The sequence below is a fragment of the Coptis chinensis genome, chromosome 3 (assembly GCF_015680905.1).
Source record: "Coptis chinensis isolate HL-2020 chromosome 3, ASM1568090v1, whole genome shotgun sequence".
NCBI classification, from domain to species: domain Eukaryota; kingdom Viridiplantae; phylum Streptophyta; class Magnoliopsida; order Ranunculales; family Ranunculaceae; genus Coptis; species Coptis chinensis.
In genome coordinates this window covers 105,819,781-105,843,603 of record NC_141458.1, presented here as the reverse complement: position 1 = coordinate 105,843,603, position 23,823 = coordinate 105,819,781, and the positions used below count along the sequence as shown (strand labels likewise).

The 23,823-nt window shown below is 34.8% G+C and overlaps 3 protein-coding genes across 3 annotated transcripts; all 3 read right to left on the bottom strand.

The window, feature by feature from the left end:
- Positions 1 to 120: 120 nt before the first annotated feature.
- LOC147512588 (E3 ubiquitin-protein ligase RSL1-like) lies at positions 121 to 1,637 on the bottom strand. Its single transcript, XM_086595618.1, has 2 exons — positions 868 to 1,637; positions 121 to 553 (listed from the first exon to the last, which is right to left on the bottom strand). The coding sequence occupies exons 1-2, from the start codon at positions 1,488 to 1,490 to the stop codon at positions 394 to 396; spliced, it is 783 nt and encodes a 260-aa protein (XP_086451744.1). The 5' UTR covers positions 1,491 to 1,637; the 3' UTR covers positions 121 to 393.
- A 1,403-nt stretch (positions 1,638 to 3,040) lies between these two features.
- On the bottom strand, positions 3,041 to 5,504 carry LOC147512587 (E3 ubiquitin-protein ligase RSL1-like). The gene is made up of 2 exons (XM_086599475.1): positions 4,757 to 5,504; positions 3,041 to 3,423 (listed from the first exon to the last, which is right to left on the bottom strand). Exons 1-2 carry the CDS (start codon positions 5,365 to 5,367, stop codon positions 3,267 to 3,269), a joined length of 768 nt encoding a protein of 255 aa, XP_086455601.1. The 5' UTR covers positions 5,368 to 5,504; the 3' UTR covers positions 3,041 to 3,266.
- Positions 5,505 to 10,472: 4,968 nt separating this feature from the next.
- On the bottom strand, positions 10,473 to 11,660 carry LOC147512586 (E3 ubiquitin-protein ligase RSL1-like). Its single transcript, XM_086598745.1, has 5 exons — positions 11,547 to 11,660; positions 11,274 to 11,485; positions 11,029 to 11,166; positions 10,653 to 10,674; positions 10,473 to 10,574 (listed from the first exon to the last, which is right to left on the bottom strand). Exons 1-5 carry the CDS (start codon positions 11,658 to 11,660, stop codon positions 10,473 to 10,475), a joined length of 588 nt encoding a protein of 195 aa, XP_086454871.1.
- Between the last annotated feature and the right edge of the window lie 12,163 nt (positions 11,661 to 23,823).

Sequence of the window (23,823 nt, the reverse complement as noted above, 5' to 3'; positions counted from 1 at the left end):
ACTCCGAAAAGTCCAAAGTACAAACAGGAAACAGCTGAAACAGGTATACAACATGACTATATTGGCAGCAAGATCAATATATTGCTTTCTGAAAGTAAGTGTGGTTTTAGAGATCAACTATTTGAAGAGTTTAAGTGAGCTTGTTGGATACAAATAGCAATTAATTACATCATAGAATTCTTACTCAAAACTTTGAAGAAGGGAACCCACTCCATGGCTTAGAAGTTGGGACATTTACAAATTGTAATCTCTAGCCTAGGGAACTCAAAAAATAAAAAGTGGAAAACAAGAAAAAGAAAGAAAATCCATCACTTGAGTCCGTAAAACCACAGAAGGAGGTCATCTAGATTTTCAATATACGTAAAGAACAAAGATAAATTTCTAGTGACACTCTTATGTGTGAGTGGCAATAGCCCAGACCACAATAGCAAAGATGCTGATTACTACCAATATTATAAATATGCAAAATAGGTTTCCTGGAATCTGACTCTTGCACCAACACCAGTGGCTTGAGCGTTTTCTTCCACAAGCATGACAAAAGGTGGTTCCACACCTGCATCACCAACACATATGAATGAGCAAGGAAGAACCTGATCTGAAATATAAGAAACTGAAGGCAGTTGTGTATGTGGAGAATTGAGAATAGTAGTCCTAGAGAAATAGACAAGAAAATCACTAGCAAATAAAAACTGGACATCACTAATAGAAGTGTTTGTTCCCTATCTAGAGCCTAGAAGGCAACATTAGATACTATACAATGGACATAATGATGCAATAGAACACAACCCTCGAACAGTTCTACTTTGTGACTTCGTCGAACTGTCTAAGCGATGGCAATGGAAGTAAAGAGCAAAAGAAAAAGTTAACCTGCATCTAACGACTTTGCAACCAGAACTCAACTCTACACCGTGGTTGCAAACTGGGCATCTCTTCCATTTCTGTTCCTCCATCAGCTGACCCAACAAAACGTCATTTGCATCTCTCATTTCCCCTGTTTCATTGCAACTATAACCAGCGTGCCAAGGAACTTTACACTCAAAACACAATAATTTCTTGCAATTAGGACATTTTGTCTTTCTAACCTTCCCACCACACTCATTCAAGATCAATGCCGAGCAATCAGTGTAAGGACAATAGGCAGTTTCACATTGTAACAGCGTCGACTCACAAAGCACATCACACCATCTTTCAAACACTCCTATGGATAGGAAGGAATGACATGAATGAGGGTCTAAAAACTCATCACATTCCAGACCAGGACATTTTATCTTCGACATATCGTAGTCTTCGATCTTTGCTTCAATGTACTTCTCCATACAGTCCACACAATAGGAATGATGAAAGCATTTCTTGTTGCTCTTGAACCTCTTGTTGATAGAGACAGGTTCTATGCATATCTCACATGTGAAGGTTAAATCATCCTCATCTTCTTGTTTGTTCTCTTCAAGATTCTCATTAGTTTGGTTTGACCTTTGGATTGTGTTTCCCATGGTAACTAGTACTTGAAATGGTGGGTGATAGAATTATAGAAGAGCTAAGATATGTTTTTATGACACTCTGGTTTGTTTGTTTCTAGTGATGATGTACAACAAAGAAGCAAAATGAATGGCCACGATTAAAATAGTGGAGCTGATCATATCTTCATAGAAATTAGTCAAATTACACATTTTAATCTGCCAAGGTTCAGGAGGTGTTGAGACTATCTTTGTCACTTGCTACATTTAGATGTGCAGACAATGAAGTTTCATCAGTGTATTGCAGGAAGTGAGCCACTGGGAAAAAGGAAAAATAAGTTGGCCATCTTTGTCACAACTCCTAAAGTACAAATAAATGGAATATCTTGTCAGCGATATTGTTTTAAACTCTTAATTGTTGGACTTTCTTGTTCATATTTCTTGGTTACCACTTGCCAAGGTTTAATGGTCAAAGTGGTATCACAAAAAGAACAAGGAGACTGAGTTGCAGGACTTGTTGGGGGTGGGAGTGTGGGACATAGAAAATGTGTGACCTCTGGAGTCTGGGCCTCCGGGGTTTCAGTGTTTCACTACAAGATGAATATGATTTTCTGCCGTGTTTGTTTCCAATTTTCCATCCTAAAACATGCGAAAAAGTTGTGGTTAATATGATCGAGCCACATATCTAATGAGCTTCCAGTATTTTCCTAGAAAGCAAGAAACTATTCTGTATTACATTTCGAAAATACAATGATATTAATCAAATGTCGTTAAAATCCTTGGACAATTAAGTATTGAAAGCTTCTCCATGGCGGTGTCTAGCTTGTAGATTACCCATTGCCTCCCACACCTCTCTTGGAAGTTCGCCAAAATAGCCACTCAAATTCATTGTTCTAAGCATGATAATCCATGCAATAATTCATCAGGCTATCTACGTCCACGGTTCCAATTCCAAGGGTCGCAAAAATTACAGGAAGGCGCGATTCACCGTCTCCTTAAATGGGCATTCATTCTTTGTGAGAAAATGCGTAACACCATGAACAAGACCCAATCCTCTTGCAAGTAATTACGTTTCAATACGCATTAATCCTAACTTCTTTAAAACACCTGATATCAACAGTTTTTACATTTCACCAATTATCTTTAGCTCTTCTTCTATCAAGCCCGAAAAAGATTGCACCATCCGAGCAATCCAGATTACCCATTCCCATTCTTCAAGAAAGACAGCACACAACATGAAACAATTGATTGCGCCACAAAAGCACACATCTGAAGGAAGGTTTTGTCAGCAAAGAACCTGCATATTGCTGACGAGTGACAAGTAACCAAGTGCATACATGTTTGTAAACTGGACAGACATCCCCTCCACTTCTTTTCCCCCATCAGCTGACCCAATACAAAATCATCTTCTCTCATTTGTCCTGTTACAGTTCAGCCATAGGCAGCCTACCATGCGACCTTGCCCTCAAAACACAACCACTTTTGATTATTGAGACGCTAAAACCAATTCATACAATTGAGCCTATTGAAATAGAGGTCAATGAGACCATATATCTGCTTCTTGAGATCCAGTTACTAACGAAATAGAGTCAAAATCACAATCCAGCTACTAACGAAAAGGAAAAAAATGTTCCAGATCTAACCCATTCTAAGGAGTTGACTGTTTCCGACTGATGCAAAACACCACATTTATAACGATTTCCTAAAGTTCTACCATATATTCTTTTAATACAACAAAACAAACCTAACGAAAAAGTACTATCACTAAGTCCTCACAATTAAACAACATAATATACTAATCTCTGCAGTATTCTAATTGCCAGTTGGTTGAGAAGCTGTCCAGAAGAGGAGACACATTATAAGGATCCAAATAGCACACACCCAAACCATGAAGGGCCTGTCTTGTAGAAGACGTGTTCCACACGAACACCACCTTCTTCCGCAATTATGACAGAATGTTGTTCCACACCTGCATCACCAAACCATGAACACTATGAAGGGGAGATAAACAGTTGAACAAGTAAACTTTAGCGTATAGGCTCAACTTGTTTACTCCGCAAGCTAAGAACAAATTTGATCCTAAGAAATGAAGAGAAAGGTAATATGGTTTGAGGGCGGTGGTTAGGGCTCCCAAGACCAACAAGCTGCAAATAGCTTAAATTTTTTCATTAAAAAGAACAAAATCTCTAATGGCAGCCGAGTTTTTATAGAATTCGCATCTTAATGAAGAAAATCTTTTCTCCAACTGAAAACCACAGTTATCCTAAAACTTCATTTTTCTTTTTGAAAAGATGTGCAAGTTATTACAAAGTTTTTCTTTTTTATTGTTTAAGATAAGTCTAGCTATCCATATTACTGCAAGATGAGAACACTAAAGAATGTTCTCTCTGTTGCTATTGACACACAATCCTTATATCCTAGACTAAATGTCGCCGGGTAGAAGAATTACACAAACCTGAATGATTGTTAGATGACATTAGGATAGAGGGAACAGATTGTCTAAAAGGAAAAGAATAAATAACAAACCTTTACTAGCGAGCAACAAGAAGCCAGCTTCATAACATGTTGGCACCCTAATCTACTGTAAGATATCAAATGAATGATGCTGCTGCCACCATGGATATGTAGGATTTTGTTTTGGATTTATGAAGTTTGAGGAATTGGACATTTCAAAATCATCCCCCCACACATACCCTAAATTAATCTGCCTTGATGACCCAACCAGTACAATCAAAGTATTATCGCAAAGAACTATATAGTAAAACTATCCTCAGACTTGCTCATTTGTTCAAACTTCAAATATCCTTTAGCTTAATATCCATTGAGATTTTGACTTGCTCCATGGAACTTACGGAGAAACTAGTGTGCATATATGATTGTTTGATGGAAGCTTGAAAGTCAGATTCGGGTATGGACCAAACATGTAGCACATACAGTTATTGACGAATAGAAAATTCCTAACAAAACTTTCGTTCTGTAAATGAAAACCTTTTCTCCAACTACAAGAATTATGCTACATGCCAATGTTTATATTATATACTGGGAGAGAACCAAAAGCTGTTCTAATTTTTGAAAAGAAACTCTTAGAACAGCACTACACATTGATCTCTCTTGAGATTGAGAAGCAATAATCTCTACACCCGAGATGAAGTTTGCACAAACCCGTAGGATAAGCAGACGATATTATTTTATTTTGGAGGGAGTGTTTTGCTATCAAGAACCGCAAATACAATAAGTTGAAGATAAATTCCCAAGACAAAAACAAAATCGGCTGGTTATGAAAAGGTGAAGTAAATAAGTACCTGCATGTGACAACTGGGCAACCAGAAACCAATTCCACACCATGTCTGCAAACTGGACATCTCTTCCACTTCTTTTTCTCCATCAGACGTCCCAGTAGAACTTCATTTGCATCTCTCATTTCCCCTGTTTCATTGCAACTATAACAAGCGTGCCAAGGAACTTTACACTCAAAACACAATAGTTTGTTGCAATTAGGACATTTTGTCTTTCTAACCTTCCCACCACACTCATTCAAGATCACAGCCGAGCAATCAGTGTAAGGACAATAGGCAGTTTCACATTGTAACAGCGTCGACTCACAAAGCACATCACACCATCTTTCAAACACTCTTGTCGATAAGATAGAGCGACACGAGAGAGGGTCCAAAATCTCATGACATTCCAAACCAGGACACTTGATCTCCGACACATTGTAATCTTCGAGCTTTGCTTCAATATATTTTGCCATACAGTCTACACAATAGGAATTATTATGAGAGCATTTCTTGAATCTCCTGTCCCTAGACACTGGTTCTATACAAATCTCACAAGTGAAGAAGCTTGGAACATCCCCATGTTGCTCTTCAAGATCGTCACTAGTGTGCTTTGACTTTTCAATTGTGTTTCCCATGATAATCTTTGCTACTTTCACCTTTTAAAATAACTCTACCTAATCATTTTCAGTCTCTCACTTTTTCTCAACCTTCAAATTTGTCTTCTACAACCTTCAAAGTTGGTGCTACTCTCTGTTTTTACTCCCAATATTACCCTTGTACTAGTTAAGATAAAATTTACAATAATTTCATAGTGCTAGAGGGTATTATGGGAATTACGATGTGGGCTATCACTTTTCACTAACTTCCGAGTATGAACAGGACTACGAAAGGACAAGATAGCTAGCAAGTTTTTTTGCTAATTGTTGATGGTGCTGGAGTCGGGCTTAATTCATTAATTAATAAGGTAAAGAAGAAATATTCATTCTTCGTGAGGAAGTCATGTACAAGATAGCAAGACCATGCATCTTGTAACTTGTAACTAATTATGTTTGGTTGATCAATTCTCAGTATTTTGTAGCCTAGTTATACCGCTTTGAGACTTGAGAGGCCGTCAGGTTTTTTATTTTTTTCGATAAGATATATTTTATTTTTTAAAATATCTAAAATCTGTTAAATATTTTCAATGAGTTTAATAATAGTAAACATTATATGAATTTTGTAATTTGTAAAAGAGGTTAAAAAAAGAAAAGTGAACACGAGTATATATGTATTATACTATAATTATCTAAATTGTATAAAAATTCATTAAAGAAACAGGAATATATAAAAATATAATATATGTATATTTAATGATATGTATATAAGTCATAATTCATAACCTAGTTAAGTATGAAAAATGTAGATGTTTAATATCATCTCTTCCACCATCATCTATTTTTTTTAAAGAATCATGATATACATGGGGCATCAAAATCAAACAACATAGCTAGGTGCCTAGGTGCAACGATTAAAAAACAACAGCCAATATGTGGTGGCGTGGTGCATCCGTGCATATGTCTTGGACTGAGACCCATAATTTTAATAGGGGCTTTTATGCCAATTCTATTGGGCCTTTTATCAACTAAACTAAAGGTGATAAAAAGGGCTGGGCTAGTCCGCCTTCAAACTATAAAAGTCTTAAATGATTGATGGTTTGTCACCGCCCTAAAGAGCCGGGTCGAAAGTTCAAGCATGAAAAACTCAAGTTCTTTAACTACCCTCATTTTGAAAAGCAAATGAAAGCCGGGGGCCGGCCTAATTATACTTTATTAGTTTACTATTTTTTTTTTTGTGATTTTTTATTTATTTTTATCATACTTTGATTATGTATATCAATTTTAATTAAGTATATAAAACTAATTCTCATGCCTTTAGAAAAATAAATAAAAATAAAATAGAGATGGTGAAAGAGATTATATTTTTAAAACATCTATATTTTTCATACTTAACTATGCTGTTAGGTTGGATTTGTTTTTATGTATGACTTATATACGTATCATTAAATCAATTACAAAAAACGCAATATATGTTATGTTTTAATCTATCCCCTATTGAAAACTAATTTTGTGATTTTTTTTTATACAATTTAGATAATTAGAGCATAATACATAAATATAATGTAAAATAAAATAAAAATGTATGAGGACCAAATGAGGACTGGTGAGGGCTTAATGAGGGTCGGGCTCGTGCTTCAGAACTTAGGCCTTAGCCCGCCCCTTATAAGCATGAGGGCTGGGCTGGCCCGCCCTTCAAATCTGTGAGGGCCAACTTTTGAAGGCTTAAACATGCAATTTTGAGAGCGGATCGGGACGGGTTGAGTGCCTGAGGGCCAAATTATCACCCCTAAGTCTAAACTCTTTGGATAGAGCCAGCACTGTCTCCCAGTCCAAAATGCTCAACTATGCAAGTGTTTATGGACCAGACAATCAGAAGGCAAACCACTACAAAGATGAAAATGAAATCTGAACGGTGCAACCAGCCTAAGAACCAGGGGCGGATCTAAAGGTTGGCTGACCGGGGCTACAACCCCCCCCCCCAAAAAAAATAGTAGTATGAACACTAGCCCATAGGCCCACAAGTCACAGTCCCCCCAGTTTGGTCTTGTCCTTTTGCTGTTCCTATTAGCGAAAAAAAAGAAGGAATCACAACTCACAATCCCCCCGGCCCACAATTCACTATCCCAGTTTCTCATAACTCACAATCCGAGTTTCTCAAAAAAGTAAAACCGAAAAAAAAAAACTAAAAGGTCAACAAAAAAACAAAATAGCCCTTTGTGTCGTACACTCGTACTTTTCACAAAAGAAAATTTTGTTCTCTATTATTGTCTTCTTCTAGTCGGCAGTTCCAATTCCGTGCCTAATCTATTTATCATTTTATTTCATATTTGGCTATTTATTACCTAATAAGGTAAATTGTTTTGTATTATGCCTATATTTTTTATTTCGTTTTTGTTTTTCAATTTTCAAATACTAATGTGTTCTCTACTTGACTTATTGCCTTGTTAACTTATAGTTTATATTGGAGTATTAGATTGTCATTTAATTTTTTGTCTTATTTAATTAGTTGAATATTATTGTAGTTATTATTGTGATATATTTTTTTTTTTTTTAGTATAGATATTGATTCTGAAATTATTATGAGTTATCTTAGGTAAGAATGTCTGAACATCAAGCTGTAAAAAATGAAAACCATGTTTTCCTTCTTTAAACCCAAAGATGTCACCCCGAAAATGATGTAACTTCTATATCATCTAGTCTTGATATTTCAAGACTTGATAGAGATGGCCAACCTCCTTCACAAGTTCAAGTTGTTGAAATTGAGCAAGTTGAACCTTCTCCTCAAGCCCAAAGAGTTAGTGTTGAAGAAGTTGACTCCACATCTTTATTTGAACGTGATCCGGTAAACGTGCTCAATATATAATATACCGGTTAATCAACAAGATGATGTTCGACGAGCTTTTCTTGGAAAGGCGTTTTACTTGAACTTCGGTGAGAAAAGAGTATCCATCCACCATATTCGAAAACAAACTCGCCGGTTAAACTCCTCTTGGTTCACACTCTTTCCTTGGCTAGAGTACTCACTCCATAATGGATAGAGCTTATTGTTTTCCATGTTTTATATTTGAAACAAATCCGGGCCCCCGCATTCAACTTTGAAGGTTTTAAATGTTGGAAGAAGATTAATAATGGAAAGAAGTGTTCCTTTTGCAACATGAAGGAGGTCCATGCTCACCTCATAGGTCGGGATAGCTTGTGAAAATTTCATGAATCTTTCTTGACATATAGATAATGTGTTAAATACATTATCTAAAGAAGAGGTTGTTAAGAACCGTTTGCTAGTCAAAGCTATTCTTCATGTATTCAATTTCTTGCACTATAAGGGATTTCTTTTAGAGGCCATGACGAGTCCAAAAAGTCAAAAAATGGTGGAAATTTCAGGAGTGTTGGGATTTGCGCCGATGTTGAATGACAAGGTTGCAATTATTAAAAGATGCTCCAAGAAATGCCACATATACCTCACATTCAATTCAAAAGACACTTTTGCATATCTATGCCGATAAAGTGAGAGGGGAATTCGTGGGAAATTGGTGATTAAATTTTGTGTCCTTGTTGATGAAGCACAAGATAATTCAAACAAGAAGCAAATGGCGATTGTCCTAAGATTTGTTGATAGAGGTGGTTTTGTTAGAGAGTATTTTCTTGGTATTGTTGGTGTTAAAGACACTTGTGCTTTAACTTTGAAAGAAGCTATATGTAATATCCTTGCTTGCCATAATTTGCATATTATAAATATGAGAGGTTAAGGTTATGATGGTGCTAGCACTTTCTTATAATGGAATGGATTACGTTGTTTTAACCAAAGTGTCCATATGCATATTATGTGCATTGCTTTGCACATCGCCTACAACCATGCTCTAGTTTTTCTAAAGATATTTATGATGTTTGGTTGTTTTTCAAGTTGGCTTCTATTGTTAATCTTCATGTTTAGCGCTTGAAGTGTAAACAGAGTTGGAAGATACTGGAAAAATGAAATTGATATCTTTGGTAGCTAGTGGTGAACTTGTTATCGAAAAAGGAGCTAATCAAGTTTCTACTACTTTGCAACGAAAGGAGATACTAGATGGAGTTCTCATTTTGCTTCGGTTTGTAGCCCGAAAAGAGATGTTTGATTCAATTTGTATAGTTTTTGAAAGCATGAAGAACGGGTCAAGCAACTCTATGCATGGGGAACCTAAAGGTGCTATTCTTGCAATGAAAAGTTTTGAGTTTGTCTTTCTTTTTCATTTATTGCATAAGACTATGGGAATTACTAATGTCTTGTGTAAAATAAAAAAGTCCCAAGACATTTTAAATGCTATCGAAACTTAGTCTCCAATCTGAAAAGCACTTCTTCAAGAATTAAGATGATCTTCTTGGGCTTTTACTTAGTGATGTGATTTTGTTTTGCAAAAACATGACATTGATATGCCTGATATGGGTGCTCGACACATGGCGGGTACAGGTCGTTCTTGCTAGCAAAAAGATTACATTACAGTTGAGCATCACTACCACGTCGAGTTATTTAATGCTGTAATAGATTCCCGGTTGGTGAAATTAAATAACAAATTTCGGAAGAAACAATAGAGCTTTTTATCTTAGTTACGCTTTGGATCCCAAGATGCTTTTAAGTCCTTCAAAGATTGATGACATTTGCAAACTCGCAGAATTTTTTATTGTGGAGACTTCACGAAAACAAGAGATACATCATTTAAGAAGTCAACTACAACATTACAAACTTGATGTGCTCAAACATCCTCTTTTTCAGATTGTCTACCATCTCCTAATTATGTCAAAGACTAGTTGAAACAAGAAAGATCAATATCTATTATTTGATTGATAGATTGATTCGATGTCTTGACACTTCCTCGCTTTCCAGCCAGCATTCTGTATGAAATTGCTCAAAACCAAGATGGGGGATGAATTTCTTGCAAATTGCATGAATTTACATTGAGCGGGAATTTGCTAAAGATAGTTGATTTGGATGCAATAATAGATGTATTTGATAAGAATCCAGGCAAAACTTCACTAGTGTGATGCTAATGTGCTATGTTATTCTTGCACATTTCTTTGTTATATTTGTCTAGGTCTATAGTGAAAATACTATTTTGTCCATTTTGGGTAAGGTAATAAAAGTGATAATTATTTTGTTTATCAATGCTAGCTTATTGGTTCCTAAAAAATTCTTTAAAGGTTAACTCCATGGCAGCCCCCTTATCTAACATCCTAGATCCGCCCCTGCTAAGAACCAACAGCCTCTCTAGTCTCTATCAAAAAAAAAAAACACAAAAAAAACAAAAAATAAAACAGCCCCTCTAGCAGCGACACCACCTTCTCCCACAAACATGACAAAACGTGGTTCCGCACCTGCATTACACATGGATGAGCAGGGAAAATAAATGAACTAATGAAGGGAACAAAAGGATATGTATATGTTGTAATTCATCATCTAACCAAAAGGGTCTGTATATGTATATGTTGTGTAATTAAACTCAAAGGAATGTATAAATTAAAAATATCCGTTCCTCAGACGTATTTTTTTTTAGCATATTCTCTAGCTTACAATTAGATAGTTTATAATAAATTTTTTTGTTAAGTAACTGAAAATCTTATTTCCATGTACAAGAATTATGATTCATGGCATTGCAAGAGGGAACCAGAGTTGTTCATAATGCTAAAAAGGACCTCATAAAATAGTTGCAAGAAGTGCAAAGTACCTACCTGCATCTTACAAGCCGGCAACCAGAACTCAACTCCATCCCGTGTTTGCAAGCTGGACATCTCCTCCATTTCTTTTTCTCCAGCAGCTGACCCAATAGAATGTCGTTTGTATCTCTCACATCCCTTGCTTCTCTGCAGCTATAACCAGCGTGCCACACAACTTTACACTTAAAGCACAACCATTTTTTGATGGGAACCATTTCTTGCAATAGGGACACTTTGTTTTTTTTACGTTCCCACCACACTCATTCAGGATCGATGCCGAGCAATCTGAGTAAGGACAATAAACTCTTTCACAATGTAACAACGTCGACTCACAAAGCACATCACACCATCTCTCAAACACTCTTGTTGATAAGATAGAGCGACACGAGAGAGGGTCCAGAAGCTCATCACATTCCAAACCAGGACATATTGTAATCTTCGATCTCTGCTTCAATATATTTCGCCATACAGCCTAAACAATAGGAATTATGAGCACATATCTTGATGTTCTTGAACCTCTTATCGCAAGACACAGGTTCTATGCATATCGCACATGTGAAGAAGCTTGAAACATCCCCATCTTCCTGTTGTTGTTCTTCCAGATTATTGTCACCAGTTTGCTTTGTCTTTTGAATTGTGTTTCCCATTGTAAAGATTTTTCTAAAAAACTACAATACTAAGGTTTGTCTCAAATAACTTAGTGGAATTTCTTCGAAGAATTGCTTTATAATCTTGTAAAAAACTTCTTAAATATTAACAGCCCCCCTTAAAATCTAGTCACAAAGACAAGCAATATGTAGGAAACACCTCTGTCTCTTACTTTTTCTCAACCTTCAAATTCGTTTCAGTGTGTGTTCACATTTCACAATACCCTCTCTTTTTTTCACTCGAGAGTCACAATACAACTTTCACACGTCACACTCGAAACAATATAGAAAGTTGGCCAAGTTTTTTTTATTTATGGAAAGGAGTCCTAAATTTTATCTTTTTCCTTCCATATTTACGCTTATCTACTATCGCCTCTTTAAAGCAGAGTACATTTTGTGAGGACAATCAAAATAGCGCATTCTTGAGACATAGATATGCCACGTGGACGCTTCTTAATTAATCATAACAAGTTTTCTAATATAACATGAATTATTAATTTTAAGAAGTTTCATAAATACTCGATTATCCTAAACCGAACTGGAACCGAAACCGAATATTCCGGTTCTAGGTCTTAAAAAGTTAGACCCATTTAAAATGGGTAATTAAGAACCGAACTGATAAAAAATCGAATAGTAAAAAACCCGTGGGTACCCGAACTGAAACAAAAACCGATTATTATGATTTCGATATATAAAATTTAGTATTATATTACATTTAAGATAATCAAACTCGGGGAGAGATAGAGACACATTCTTATGCGCACATTCTAGCCACATTTTTCACATACAAATGAATTAAGGCATAATTTTTTGTAGAGATGATTTTCCCACTATGAAAATCATTCTCATAAAAAAATTATAATATTTGGATATGTCTAACCATGTAAAAATTAGTTTAGCTTTTCATCTAACGGTCCAAAAATTTTGTGAGCATGTTCTAAGGTTAAGTTTTTTTTTTTAAATGAGCTGAATTTTTGTGAGCATGTTCTCCATGGTGGGGAGATCATCTCCACAAAAATTCAGCTTTTAATTCAACTTTTAAGTTTACGATTTTAATTTGCTTGGATTAATTTACAATGTGGTTAGAATGTGGCTACAATAAATGTGCCTCTATCCGTCCTCATCAAACTCATACATTATAATATAAAATATATTCTTTACGTATAAAAGTCTATTAAATATATATAACATAATAGTGAATGTGTGTTGTTAAATGTATATTTTATAACAATATGTTAAACAAGTGTATCATAGATGTTAATAATAATGTCAACGTGTATATTCTGAATTAACTAATACATTTTATATTTATTAACTTATGCACGTGTATATTTAAATATGATACACATGCTTGATATATTGTAGTACACACACTTATTATAAACCAATATGTAATGTTAATGTTAAAAATTAGTGCTGATCAAATGTAATTGTAAGACGCATGTAGCATGTTTGATTTAAAATGCGAGTTAATACACGTGTACAAATATATGTGTATGCACGTAAAATATATTAAGGTAACAAATACATGTGATTGCACGTGTACACGATCAAGTTAATACAAGGAAACAAATATATGTGTATGCACGTAAAAAAAAAATCAAATTTTGGGATTAGATATTTGATTATTTTAATTTCTATATCAAAACTTGAAATTATCATATGCATGAATGATAAATGTTTTAATGTGTATGATTGACGACCCGAGTTAATTGGTATGCACATTTAGTATGCATACTTTATTATAATATAGTATTAATAGAAAATAGATATGTGCATACGCACTGGCTTCTTTGAAAACTTGCTCAATAATCGTCACTATGCATATATAAAATTTCAAATTGTTTTAGTTTGGGAAAAAAATTTCCATTTTGTTGTTAAGCCGCCGTTTTAATTGTGTTTAAAAAACCATTTTTAATTGGGGGAGAGATCTCACTATAATAATTGATTTAATTTAGAAATGTGATTTCCGTTTTGATAAAAGAATGATCCCGTCTTAATTAGAAGTGTTAGAATTTTCCTTTTCAATATAGGATAGAATTCACATTTTAATAAAAAATAATCAATGTAGAATTTTAATACAATTTGAAGAATACATTGGGTGCGAGCTTTAATATTAAAATATAGATATAAATGTACAATAATCAGTTTGCATACCTAAAAATAGGTATGCACAATTGGTGTGCACTATATAATACAGTACCACGCACTGGTAGTAATCTGATATGAGAAAAATATGTGATCTGTATCAAAAAGCTAGATAATTGATATTGAGTTTTTGGATTTGGACCATGCTTATGTTTTGTCGATTTGGGGCTCACTCTTACATCCAACTTTTTAATGAATGATTTTTGGGCTCACTCTTACATCCAACTTTTTAATGAATGGTTTTTGGGCAATGTTCATTGACCATTGTGTTGCAAATGGAGAGCGATTGAATCCGTAATTTCGAAAGTTTCTAAACTTTTGTTGTGGTTTGTGATCCAAACATCGCATTGCTCTACATCAACAAAAAAAAGGGAAAAAAAATACAGTTTCTTGTATGGACCAGCGCACAAAATCTGCAGAGAATATCAATATTTAGCACCAAATACTAAGTGGGTGTTTGGTTCTCATTTTTTCAAAAAATTATTTTTTCTTAAAAAACACTTTTATGAAAAAGTATTTATTCTAAAAACAGTTTTTCAATAAACATGTTTGGTTGTGACTTTTCTTAAAAGCTATTTTATCAAATCAATTTCACACTATGTTTCTCGATATATTTTGGCATATCGATAAATCACTAAAGTCTAAAAAACTTCCGGGAGTTCATTTGCCTTTAGCACCAAAAAATGTTTCCTTAAAAAAAATAGTTTTTTAACTTAAAAACAAGTTTTACCTAATTATCATAAAACAAGTTTTTGGGACCAAAAAGTGTTTTTTGGATGAAAAACTATTTTTTTTTTAAATAGAAACCAAACACATTTATTTTTTCAAAAAAATGTTTTTTCACTAATAAACACTTTTTGGCAATAAATAAATAGGATCCAAACACCCCCTAAGCTTCTTATACTTCGTTTTCTTTTCATTTATTTATCTTAGGGTCCGACTATTGCCAACGGGCACTTTGGTTTTGCCGATGGTCAGAAAATAAAATGTAACCCCTCATTTAAGAATATTAAGTCACGTGGGAAACAAAATAAATGAAATAGTAGAATAGTAGTTACTAGTTAGTGAAGGTTATCTTCTTCCTTCATCCAAGTCTATGTATCTACTCACACTCCGGCAACATTAGAATTTCTTCGTCTAATCAAGAAACCAAAAATTATATGAATAGGAATCCTTTGAAAATCGAAGGTAAACAACTAAAAGCATTTCTTGATGTACACAACTAATTTAGATTACATGTTTAAACAACGCTTCTAAGATCATACAAACTACTTATGCCAGATATATCTATTTTTCATTATCCACTTTTAATATTATATGCAAATCCATTCCTCAATTATTTGTAACAAACATCACCTCCAAAATCATCTATTGAAAGAGATTTGTGATGCGACGCGTATCATTGCCATTGATCATATCTTGAGACTAACTTATTGGATCATTATAATTGGTCATCTCAAAAGTCATGAGTTACCAAATGGTTGCAAAATAAATATGAATACATGCATATCTATCAATGCAATACTAAATATCATCAATGAATGGAGCACTAAAAGTGGATCTCATATGAATGGAGCACCAAAGGGGGGAGGGAATTCTATATATTTTCTCTCTACTCTCTAACAAAAGTGGAGAATTGGAGGTTTTTCTCCACTCTCCATATTCTCCGTTCACCATTGATCACTCTATCACTCGAATCCAAACAATGAACTACGTTCGACTTGATTCTAGTTCGTCAGCGAATTGGATACGTAGGTAGTTCGATCCGTCGAACTCAGTCACAATATCATTCTACCCAAATCATCAACACACGTAAGGTTCGCTAAAAAGAACCTTTACATTGGCGTCGTCTGTGGATCAAATATCTTGGAAGTTTAGTCTACTTCGAGAACAATTCTCTACACAAACTTTCATTTCCAAGCACATGAAGCGTTGGTGAAAAAGTCATGGATGCTGTTGATGAATATCGAAATTTCAAAGTTAACGATTATGATGCTGCTAATCAATATTGGCATTTTCTATCGCCAGACCCGATCTTTATAAATATGATGATAAGTTTCTCTAACTATATCCTTTATTCAAAACTTCACATTTGAATTAAAGGCTAAAACACACATTTCAATTATTGGATTCACATGCTATTTGGTATAAGATGATTTTTTTTTCATTGCCTTGTTGAATCACATGAGGCCATGAGCATACACAAACTAGCAAGTTCTTTAATATCGCCAAAGCCAGACTGTCTCCACAAAAAGGGGAATCCTATCTCGACCTCATCAGGTCATATTTTCATGCTTCTTTAGGGACTTCTACTATGAACAACAATTTGATGTATTTTTTGTCGCTTGGAAAGCAAGAACAATAGATACTACTACCCAAAACTAGGGTTTAATGAATAAAAGCGAATTTTAATTCAATAATAATAATCAAGTCTGAAAATCTTAAGGTTTACATCTGCTTATATAGAGAACTAGTTAACAAATCCTAATCATAATGGAAACTAAAATAGAAGCTAGTCTAATTCTAATTAACTAAGGATTCAAAATAGAAGTAGAATAAAAGATAAACTCTGAATTATGCATGTGCAAAATCTATTAGCCCTCGCTCATTTTGGTTACAAACCAAACTCAAAGCAAAACACACATCTTGTAATGGACTCAAAAGTTCAAATGTACATGGTGGTATATACGTTCTACATGCAACTACATATGCGTCCTACTTGTTGCTTTTGTTGCAAATTGCAATAATTCTTTATGCCATAGCCTTAAGTCAATACAATATCTCAAGATCTAGTTTTGCAGATCATAAAAAAGCATTCTAGACATCATTCGATCAACCTCGACAAGTGGTCATGTTCGACTTGATTTATTCTCAACAGCCCCTACACTCTGCAGATCGATAAAAAGAAAATCATATCACAAGAAGAATTTAAATGGGGCTTGCGATCACGGCTTTTACAAAAGTCTATGCTATTACTACGACTTTACGACTTGCCAATTCTCTATTTGCATAGCATATTATTAAGTTGTCTCATTGACTTACCATTTCAATTACAAAACTAAGCGTACTCAACTCCTTTAATATGCTAGGGCAATTCATTTGATTGGCTTAATAGAGTTCTATTAGGTGGGATGACTTAAAAATGGCGACCTGACACCCCCTATTGCGACTCAAAGCTCCCTCTTGGGCAGTTCGCCTGTACTACGAATTGGTCCTACCATAATATTACAGCGTGCAGATGTATTTCAATATAACAACGCAAGTTTCAAACTTCCGAATCAATACTATCTAGACATTGCGAATTGCTACACAATTCTAAATAGATAAGTAAAATTTTTCCCTTTTCCTTGTACTGTGGCTTAGTGTTATGGAGCATACTACCATACTCAGGAGCCTTGGACATTCCAAGAGTTTACATGTGGCCATGCAGTTAACAACCGCATATCTTGGTACATAATGACAAGAAGTACCTGATAATGCCGGATTCAGTTCCAAATTGGATATTATCACCTAGGTCGCAACATGTATCAATTGCTTATTTGGAGTAGGCTTTGACGGCATCATCAGTTCTAAGGAAACACTTCCAATCCGAACACTATTATAGTATTGACTTTCATTTTCTATGTCACTACAATAGTATGAAATTTGCTAAACAACAAAATGGATATAGATCCATTCTTGAAAGTGTATCACCACAGACCAGTATGCTGGAGGTCGATCAAATTCTCAGTCCGTTGCAGGTCGCTCGGATTGTAAAGTGGAGGTTCGTTCTAGCTCCCCAATTACTTGCATTACATCAAGTTTGGATACAAGAACTATGGTTGATATCCATGTACTCCAGCAGTACCAATTTTTTTTGGGTACATCTCGCCAATTCATGACTACTACTGTTTTTTCATGGTGTAGCTAAACCGTTGCAGGTCGATCAAGCTCCAAACTAGGGGCTATCCACAACCATCTCCGGATTGGGGCTTATTGTTGCCATCTAAACATGTTCAGTTATGTTCATATGCTCTATGCATCTCCAGAATTACTACTGTTAGTTTGTACTAATTCTTTAGTGCTAGCTCGCATTTTTTACAGGTCAATCAAGCTCCAAAACTAGGGCTAGCTACATTCACGCCAATTCAAGATCAACTGTCAACCATAGTAACGCCCCCTAAAAGGCTAGTTATCAACCAATCAACTTGATGCCCTACTAAGGATCAAGTTTGGTTCAACTATAGTCACGCCAATTCAAGGCTAGCTATCAACGGTGATCTCCAAATTACACACTCCATCGAGCTCAAACGCTACATAGCACCACCACTTCTCACTAGTTGGGGACCTATACTTCTAGGACCGACTAAGTGCAGAACACTCTCTAAGAGCAAAACATTCAAACGAACTTAAACGCTCTCCAAAGCTCAAACGTTCTGAATGACAAAACGCTCACTCAAGCTCAGAGCTATATAGCTCACAGGCTACTTAGCCTTCACATTGCTCGTTAGTTGGAAACTTATACTTCTAGAGTCACCTAAGTGCAGAATGCTCTCTAAGAGCAAAACATTCAAACGAACTTAAACTTTTTCCAAAGCTCAATCATTCTGAATGACAAAACGCTCACTCGAGCTCAGGGCTACATAGCTCACATGCTACTTAGCCTTCACACTGCTTGTTAGTTGGGGACTTATACTTTTAGGGTCAACTACGTGCAGAATGCTCTCTAAGAGCAAAACATTCAAACGAACTTAAACGCTTTCCAAAGCTCAAACGTTTTGAATGACAAAACGCTCACTCGAGCTCAGGGCTATATAGCTCACAGGGTACTTAGCCTTCACACTGCTCGTTAGTTGGGGACCTATACTTCTAGGGTCAACTACGTGCAGAACGCTCTCTAAGAGCAAAACATTCAAACAAACTTAAATGCTCTCCAAAGCTCAAACGTTCTGAATGACAAAATGCTCACTCGAGCTCATAGCTACATAGCTCACAGGCTACTTAGCCTTTACATTGCTCGTTAGTTGGAGACCTATACTTCTAGGGTCAACTAAGTGCAGAATGCTCTCTAAGAGCAAAACATTCAAATGAACTTAAACGCTCTCCAAAGCTCAAACGTTCTAAATGACTAAACGCTCACTCGAGCTCAGGGCCACATAGCTCACACACCTCTAACTAGTTTAAAACCTACATGGCTAGGATTAACTTAGTGAAGATTGCTCTCAAAGCGCAACACGCTTACTTGAGCAAAATGCTCACTCGAGCTTGAATGCTACTAGAGCAGAACGCTTTACATAAGCGCTAAAAGGTCCCTTGACCTATGCTCACTCGAGCCGAACGCTTTCATAAGCCCTAAAAGGTCCCTTGACCTACTGGAGCAGAACACTTACATAAGCACTAAATGGTCCCTGGACCTACTCCCACTGGAGCAAAACGCTTACATTAGCGCTAAATGGTCCATTGACCTATGCTCATGGAAGTAGAATACTTACATAAGTGCTAAAAGGTCCCTTGACCTACACTCACTCGAGCTGAACGCTTCCATAAGCACTAAGTGGTCCTTGACCTACACTCACTATAGCAGAATGCTCACACGAGCTCCAACACGCTCACTGTTCCACTTGGACACGTGTCAAATTTGTTCTCTCGTCAGATCGTTCTTAAGAAAGCACGACCTAACAAGAAGGGGCTGTGTGAGGGACATATATTTGTGACACGTGTCATTGACATTGATTATATTTTGAGACTAATTTATTGGATCATTACAATTGGTCACCTCAAGAGTCATGAGTTACCAAATGGTTACAAAATTAACATGAATACATGCATATCTATCAATGCAATACTAAATATCATCAATGAATGGAGCATTAAAAGTGGGTCTCATATGAATGGAGCACCAAAGGGGGAGGGAATTATATATATTTCCTCTCCACTCTCTAACAAAAGTGGAGAATTGGAGGCTTTTTCTCCACTCTCCATATTCTCCGTTCACCATCGATCACTCTATCACTCAAATCCAAATAATGAACTACGTTCGACTTGATTCCAGTTCGTCAGCGAACTGGATACGTCGGTAGTTCGATCCGTCGAACTCAGTCACAATATCATTCTACCCAAATCATCAACACACATAAGGTTCGCCCAAAAAGAACCTTTACAATCCCCAACATAAAAATGAATTTTACGTAGAAAAAAGAAATCAAGCTTAAGTTGGATTTTTTTTTTTTTTTTTTTTTTTTGAGAAAGAAACACTTGAATTTAATCCAAACAATATATTTAAGTCGTTTTGTAGCTTTATTTCTTATGATATATTCAAGTCCTTTCGAACGGTAAAAACAAGGACTTTGAAAAAGAATAACCTCTTTTCTTTTGGTAAATTGAGGAAGAAATTTAAAGGTTGCAATTCATAGCTAGTAATTCGCCGAATTATTCGCGAATTATTAGGTTTGGCAAATAAAACGAATAAGTTGGCGAATTTTTGAATGATACGATTTAATTCGCGAATTGGTTGGGCCGGGCTTATAATTGCCGAATTATAATGTCCAGATTTTTGAAATTCAAAAAAATGGGATGGGCCTTAGTTGGAACCAAAAATAAATGTGTTAGTAATAGTAAGTAGAACAAAATATTTGACATTTGTATTATTTTTTCATGAATAAAATTGTAAAAATAAAAATAAAAACGTTATGTACTTATATATCAAAGTTTTAAATATAAAATATATAGCCGAATTTTAAAGGAATGCATTCGTATTATTCCCGTTTAAAACACGTATATCGTATTTTTACCGTTAGCGTTTTATTGGACCGAATATTTAAAAGTATTATTGTTGAAAATTTCAAATCTTAGGAGAATAATTTCCGTATCAAACTTTTGCCGTCCACAAATTTACTAGCTATGGGTTGCATATGACATGTCTATCTCCTATTTTATGTCAAAAAAAATTGAGGGTAATTACATCACATATTGCCAAAACCATTGGCAAAAGTAATGTGGCCCTTCGCAATAGTTAGACCCTTTATCTTATCCAAAAAAGAAAAGAAACCATTTAATGTTGGCCTACGGAATTTGGATGACCATTGAAATGGAAATTTGAATTTGCCAATAATCAGTCTCCTAGCTTAAAGTTCACATTTTTTTTTTATTTTATTTTTTCTTTTGAAATATTTAGAGGGTTAAGGCACACATACCGATTACATTGAAAGGTCCTCGTTCGAAGGCTTACATTGTCCGGGAGGCTTATCAACCTTGAAAGGAACCTAGCTCAAAGGCTCTCGTCGATGTGCCATAATTTTGAATAGATCCAACCACTCTACCTTGTTCATGAAGACTTGGTTTTCGTTCGTTCCTTGATCCACCTATCGTAGCAACATTCTGTCTCTAGCCCGAAAGCTCACATGGCCCAAATTCGTACACATCACATAATTACATTACACAAAAAGGCATCTCAACCAATACTTGGTGGGGTGGGAATCAAATTGAACTTGCAAGCTCGTCTTAATTACAACTATCTCAACTAAATAAAATCATTTAATCAAACATGGGAAATTGTTTTAAAAAATTGAAACATTATATATTCATATTCGTGAGACAAGAAATGGGCCTCATCCCCCTCAATCCAATCCGGTTATATGTAAACTCTTCCCTCACGAACATACCCATATAACCTCCCTGTTTTCCAGATTATGAGCAATTTGCGGTCTAATTCTTATCCCCCAATTTTTTTTATTTCCCATTATACCCTTTTCATTAAATCAAACCTTTAAATTAACTGGAGATCCTTATATTGAAGAACACCTTTCTAATAAAGCAGACAAACAACAAAGATTCTTCATCCTTACACTAAAAAAGAACACCGATTTCATTGTGACAAAAAATGGGTTTATAGATAACCATTTTATAGATACAAAATTGAGTGGGGGACTGGGGGAGAAGTTGAATCTACTTATTGCTGGTAGTGTATTTGTGGAAATGCCCATGGGGAATACAATTGCATGAACCACAATCATTTGTCTATACATTTCTCTAATCGACGTTTCTTTGATACCACATGTTTGTAACATTATGATTTTTTGTTATATTGGTGAAATAATCCATAAAGATATACCAACTATTATACTCTTTTCATTAATTGCTTTGGGCGAGACAAGAGTTGATGGATGAAGGACATCATGATTGGAAGAGGCCATGAGCCTACTATTGCCATATTCAATTTGTTCATTGGTGGATACTTTCCATTTCTAAAACACAAGATGTTTTCAATTCCAGGAATGAACTAGCCATTTGCACTGTACCAACTTTAAAATCCGAACAAGCTCGATTTCTAATTTTCATGTGGAAATTTAAATTTACATAGTAGTGTGACATATGACAATTTGAATTTACATATGAAAATTTAATTTTACTGAGTAGTTTGATATATGAAAAGTTGAATTTACATATGACATTTTAAGTTTACATAGTAGAATTATTTGTGAAACAAAACAAGCCTAATGAAAAAATGTATGGAAATATATTTTTACATATTATTTTTTGAAACTAAACATGTCGGTAAAAACTTAGATAACCTATGAATTTTCATAGTTGTTTAACCTATGCAAAATTGTATTTACATATAAAAATTTAGATTTTTGTAGTAGATTACTAAATTAAAATAATTCTAATATCGGACGTATGCTATGAAAATCTTAATTATACAAAAGATTAACCTTTGAAAATTTTAACCCGCATAAGATGTGATGCAGGAGTTCTTTTTGTTCAAGATGGATAATGGATATTGAAAAAATGAAAAAAATACGGTTTACAATAACATTTTATTTTTGACATTGGACTACATTTATTTCCACAAAGATGAATAACAAATACGATTCATGAATCACCATTGTAATCATACAACTTTCACCCAAACCAAATGCTCAAACCCCTCGCATTATTTTTGTATGTGATGACCTTATATTATGCAAACTTAAAACTACATAGCAATATCACTGTATTTTCATAGACATTTTTTCTAACATCTGAGTTCTGAAAGGTGACACAGGCTATGCATTGAAAATTCATATTTTCATATGCAAATATGAAATTTCATATACATTTTTTCTGACATCTGACAGGTGACACAAATTATGTAAATATGAATACATATATGAAAATATGAATTTACATATACACATGGATTTTCACAAACATTTTTTTTGTCATCTAACAGGTGACAGTCTATGCAAATCTGAACTTACATATGCAAATATGAATTCTGATAAACTTTTTTCTGACATGGCTATGGAAATCTGACAAATGCATCAGGCTCATTTTTTTCCATTACATCCAGAATTCAAAGATCAAGAATTCAAACAAAATTAGTATCCAAAAGTTACATTCAGAATTCAAAGACAAACTAACATTACATAAAAGATCAAAGATTTACGTCCTTAATTCAAACAAAATTAGTATCCCAAAGTGATCCACCATACCACCAATAAAACACAACACATCATTTCATGATATTCTTTACTTTGCCTCTTCCTCCCCATTCAACCCAGTCTCTCCCATGTCCTTCAACAAAAACTATAAAAAATTTGTCCAAAAAGAGTTTCTTTCGTCTTGGCGATATGAACATCTCTAATTCTTCATTTGAACTCTTGAAAAAGTGTTAGCATAGGCAAAATAGTATAACAAAACACCTTGGTAGAGCTAGTAGGTTTTACCTCCTGTTGCAATAAAGGGGAAAATAATAAATAGGTATGTTAAACTGACATTTCAAAATTTACTTTCACATATATGAAAATATAAATTTACACAGCAAATTCAGCTATGCAAGTAAACATACGAAAATGTAAATTTACATAGTTATTATTGTAACCAAAACCGTACTGATGAAAACAAGCATACATATGTAAATTTACATTCACATAGAAATATGAATTTACATTCAAATTTACACAGGCTATGTAAATATGATACAAATTCAAATCTTCATATCAACTACAGAGTGTGAACTTCATATCAACTACAGAGTGTCAACTAATATCAATTT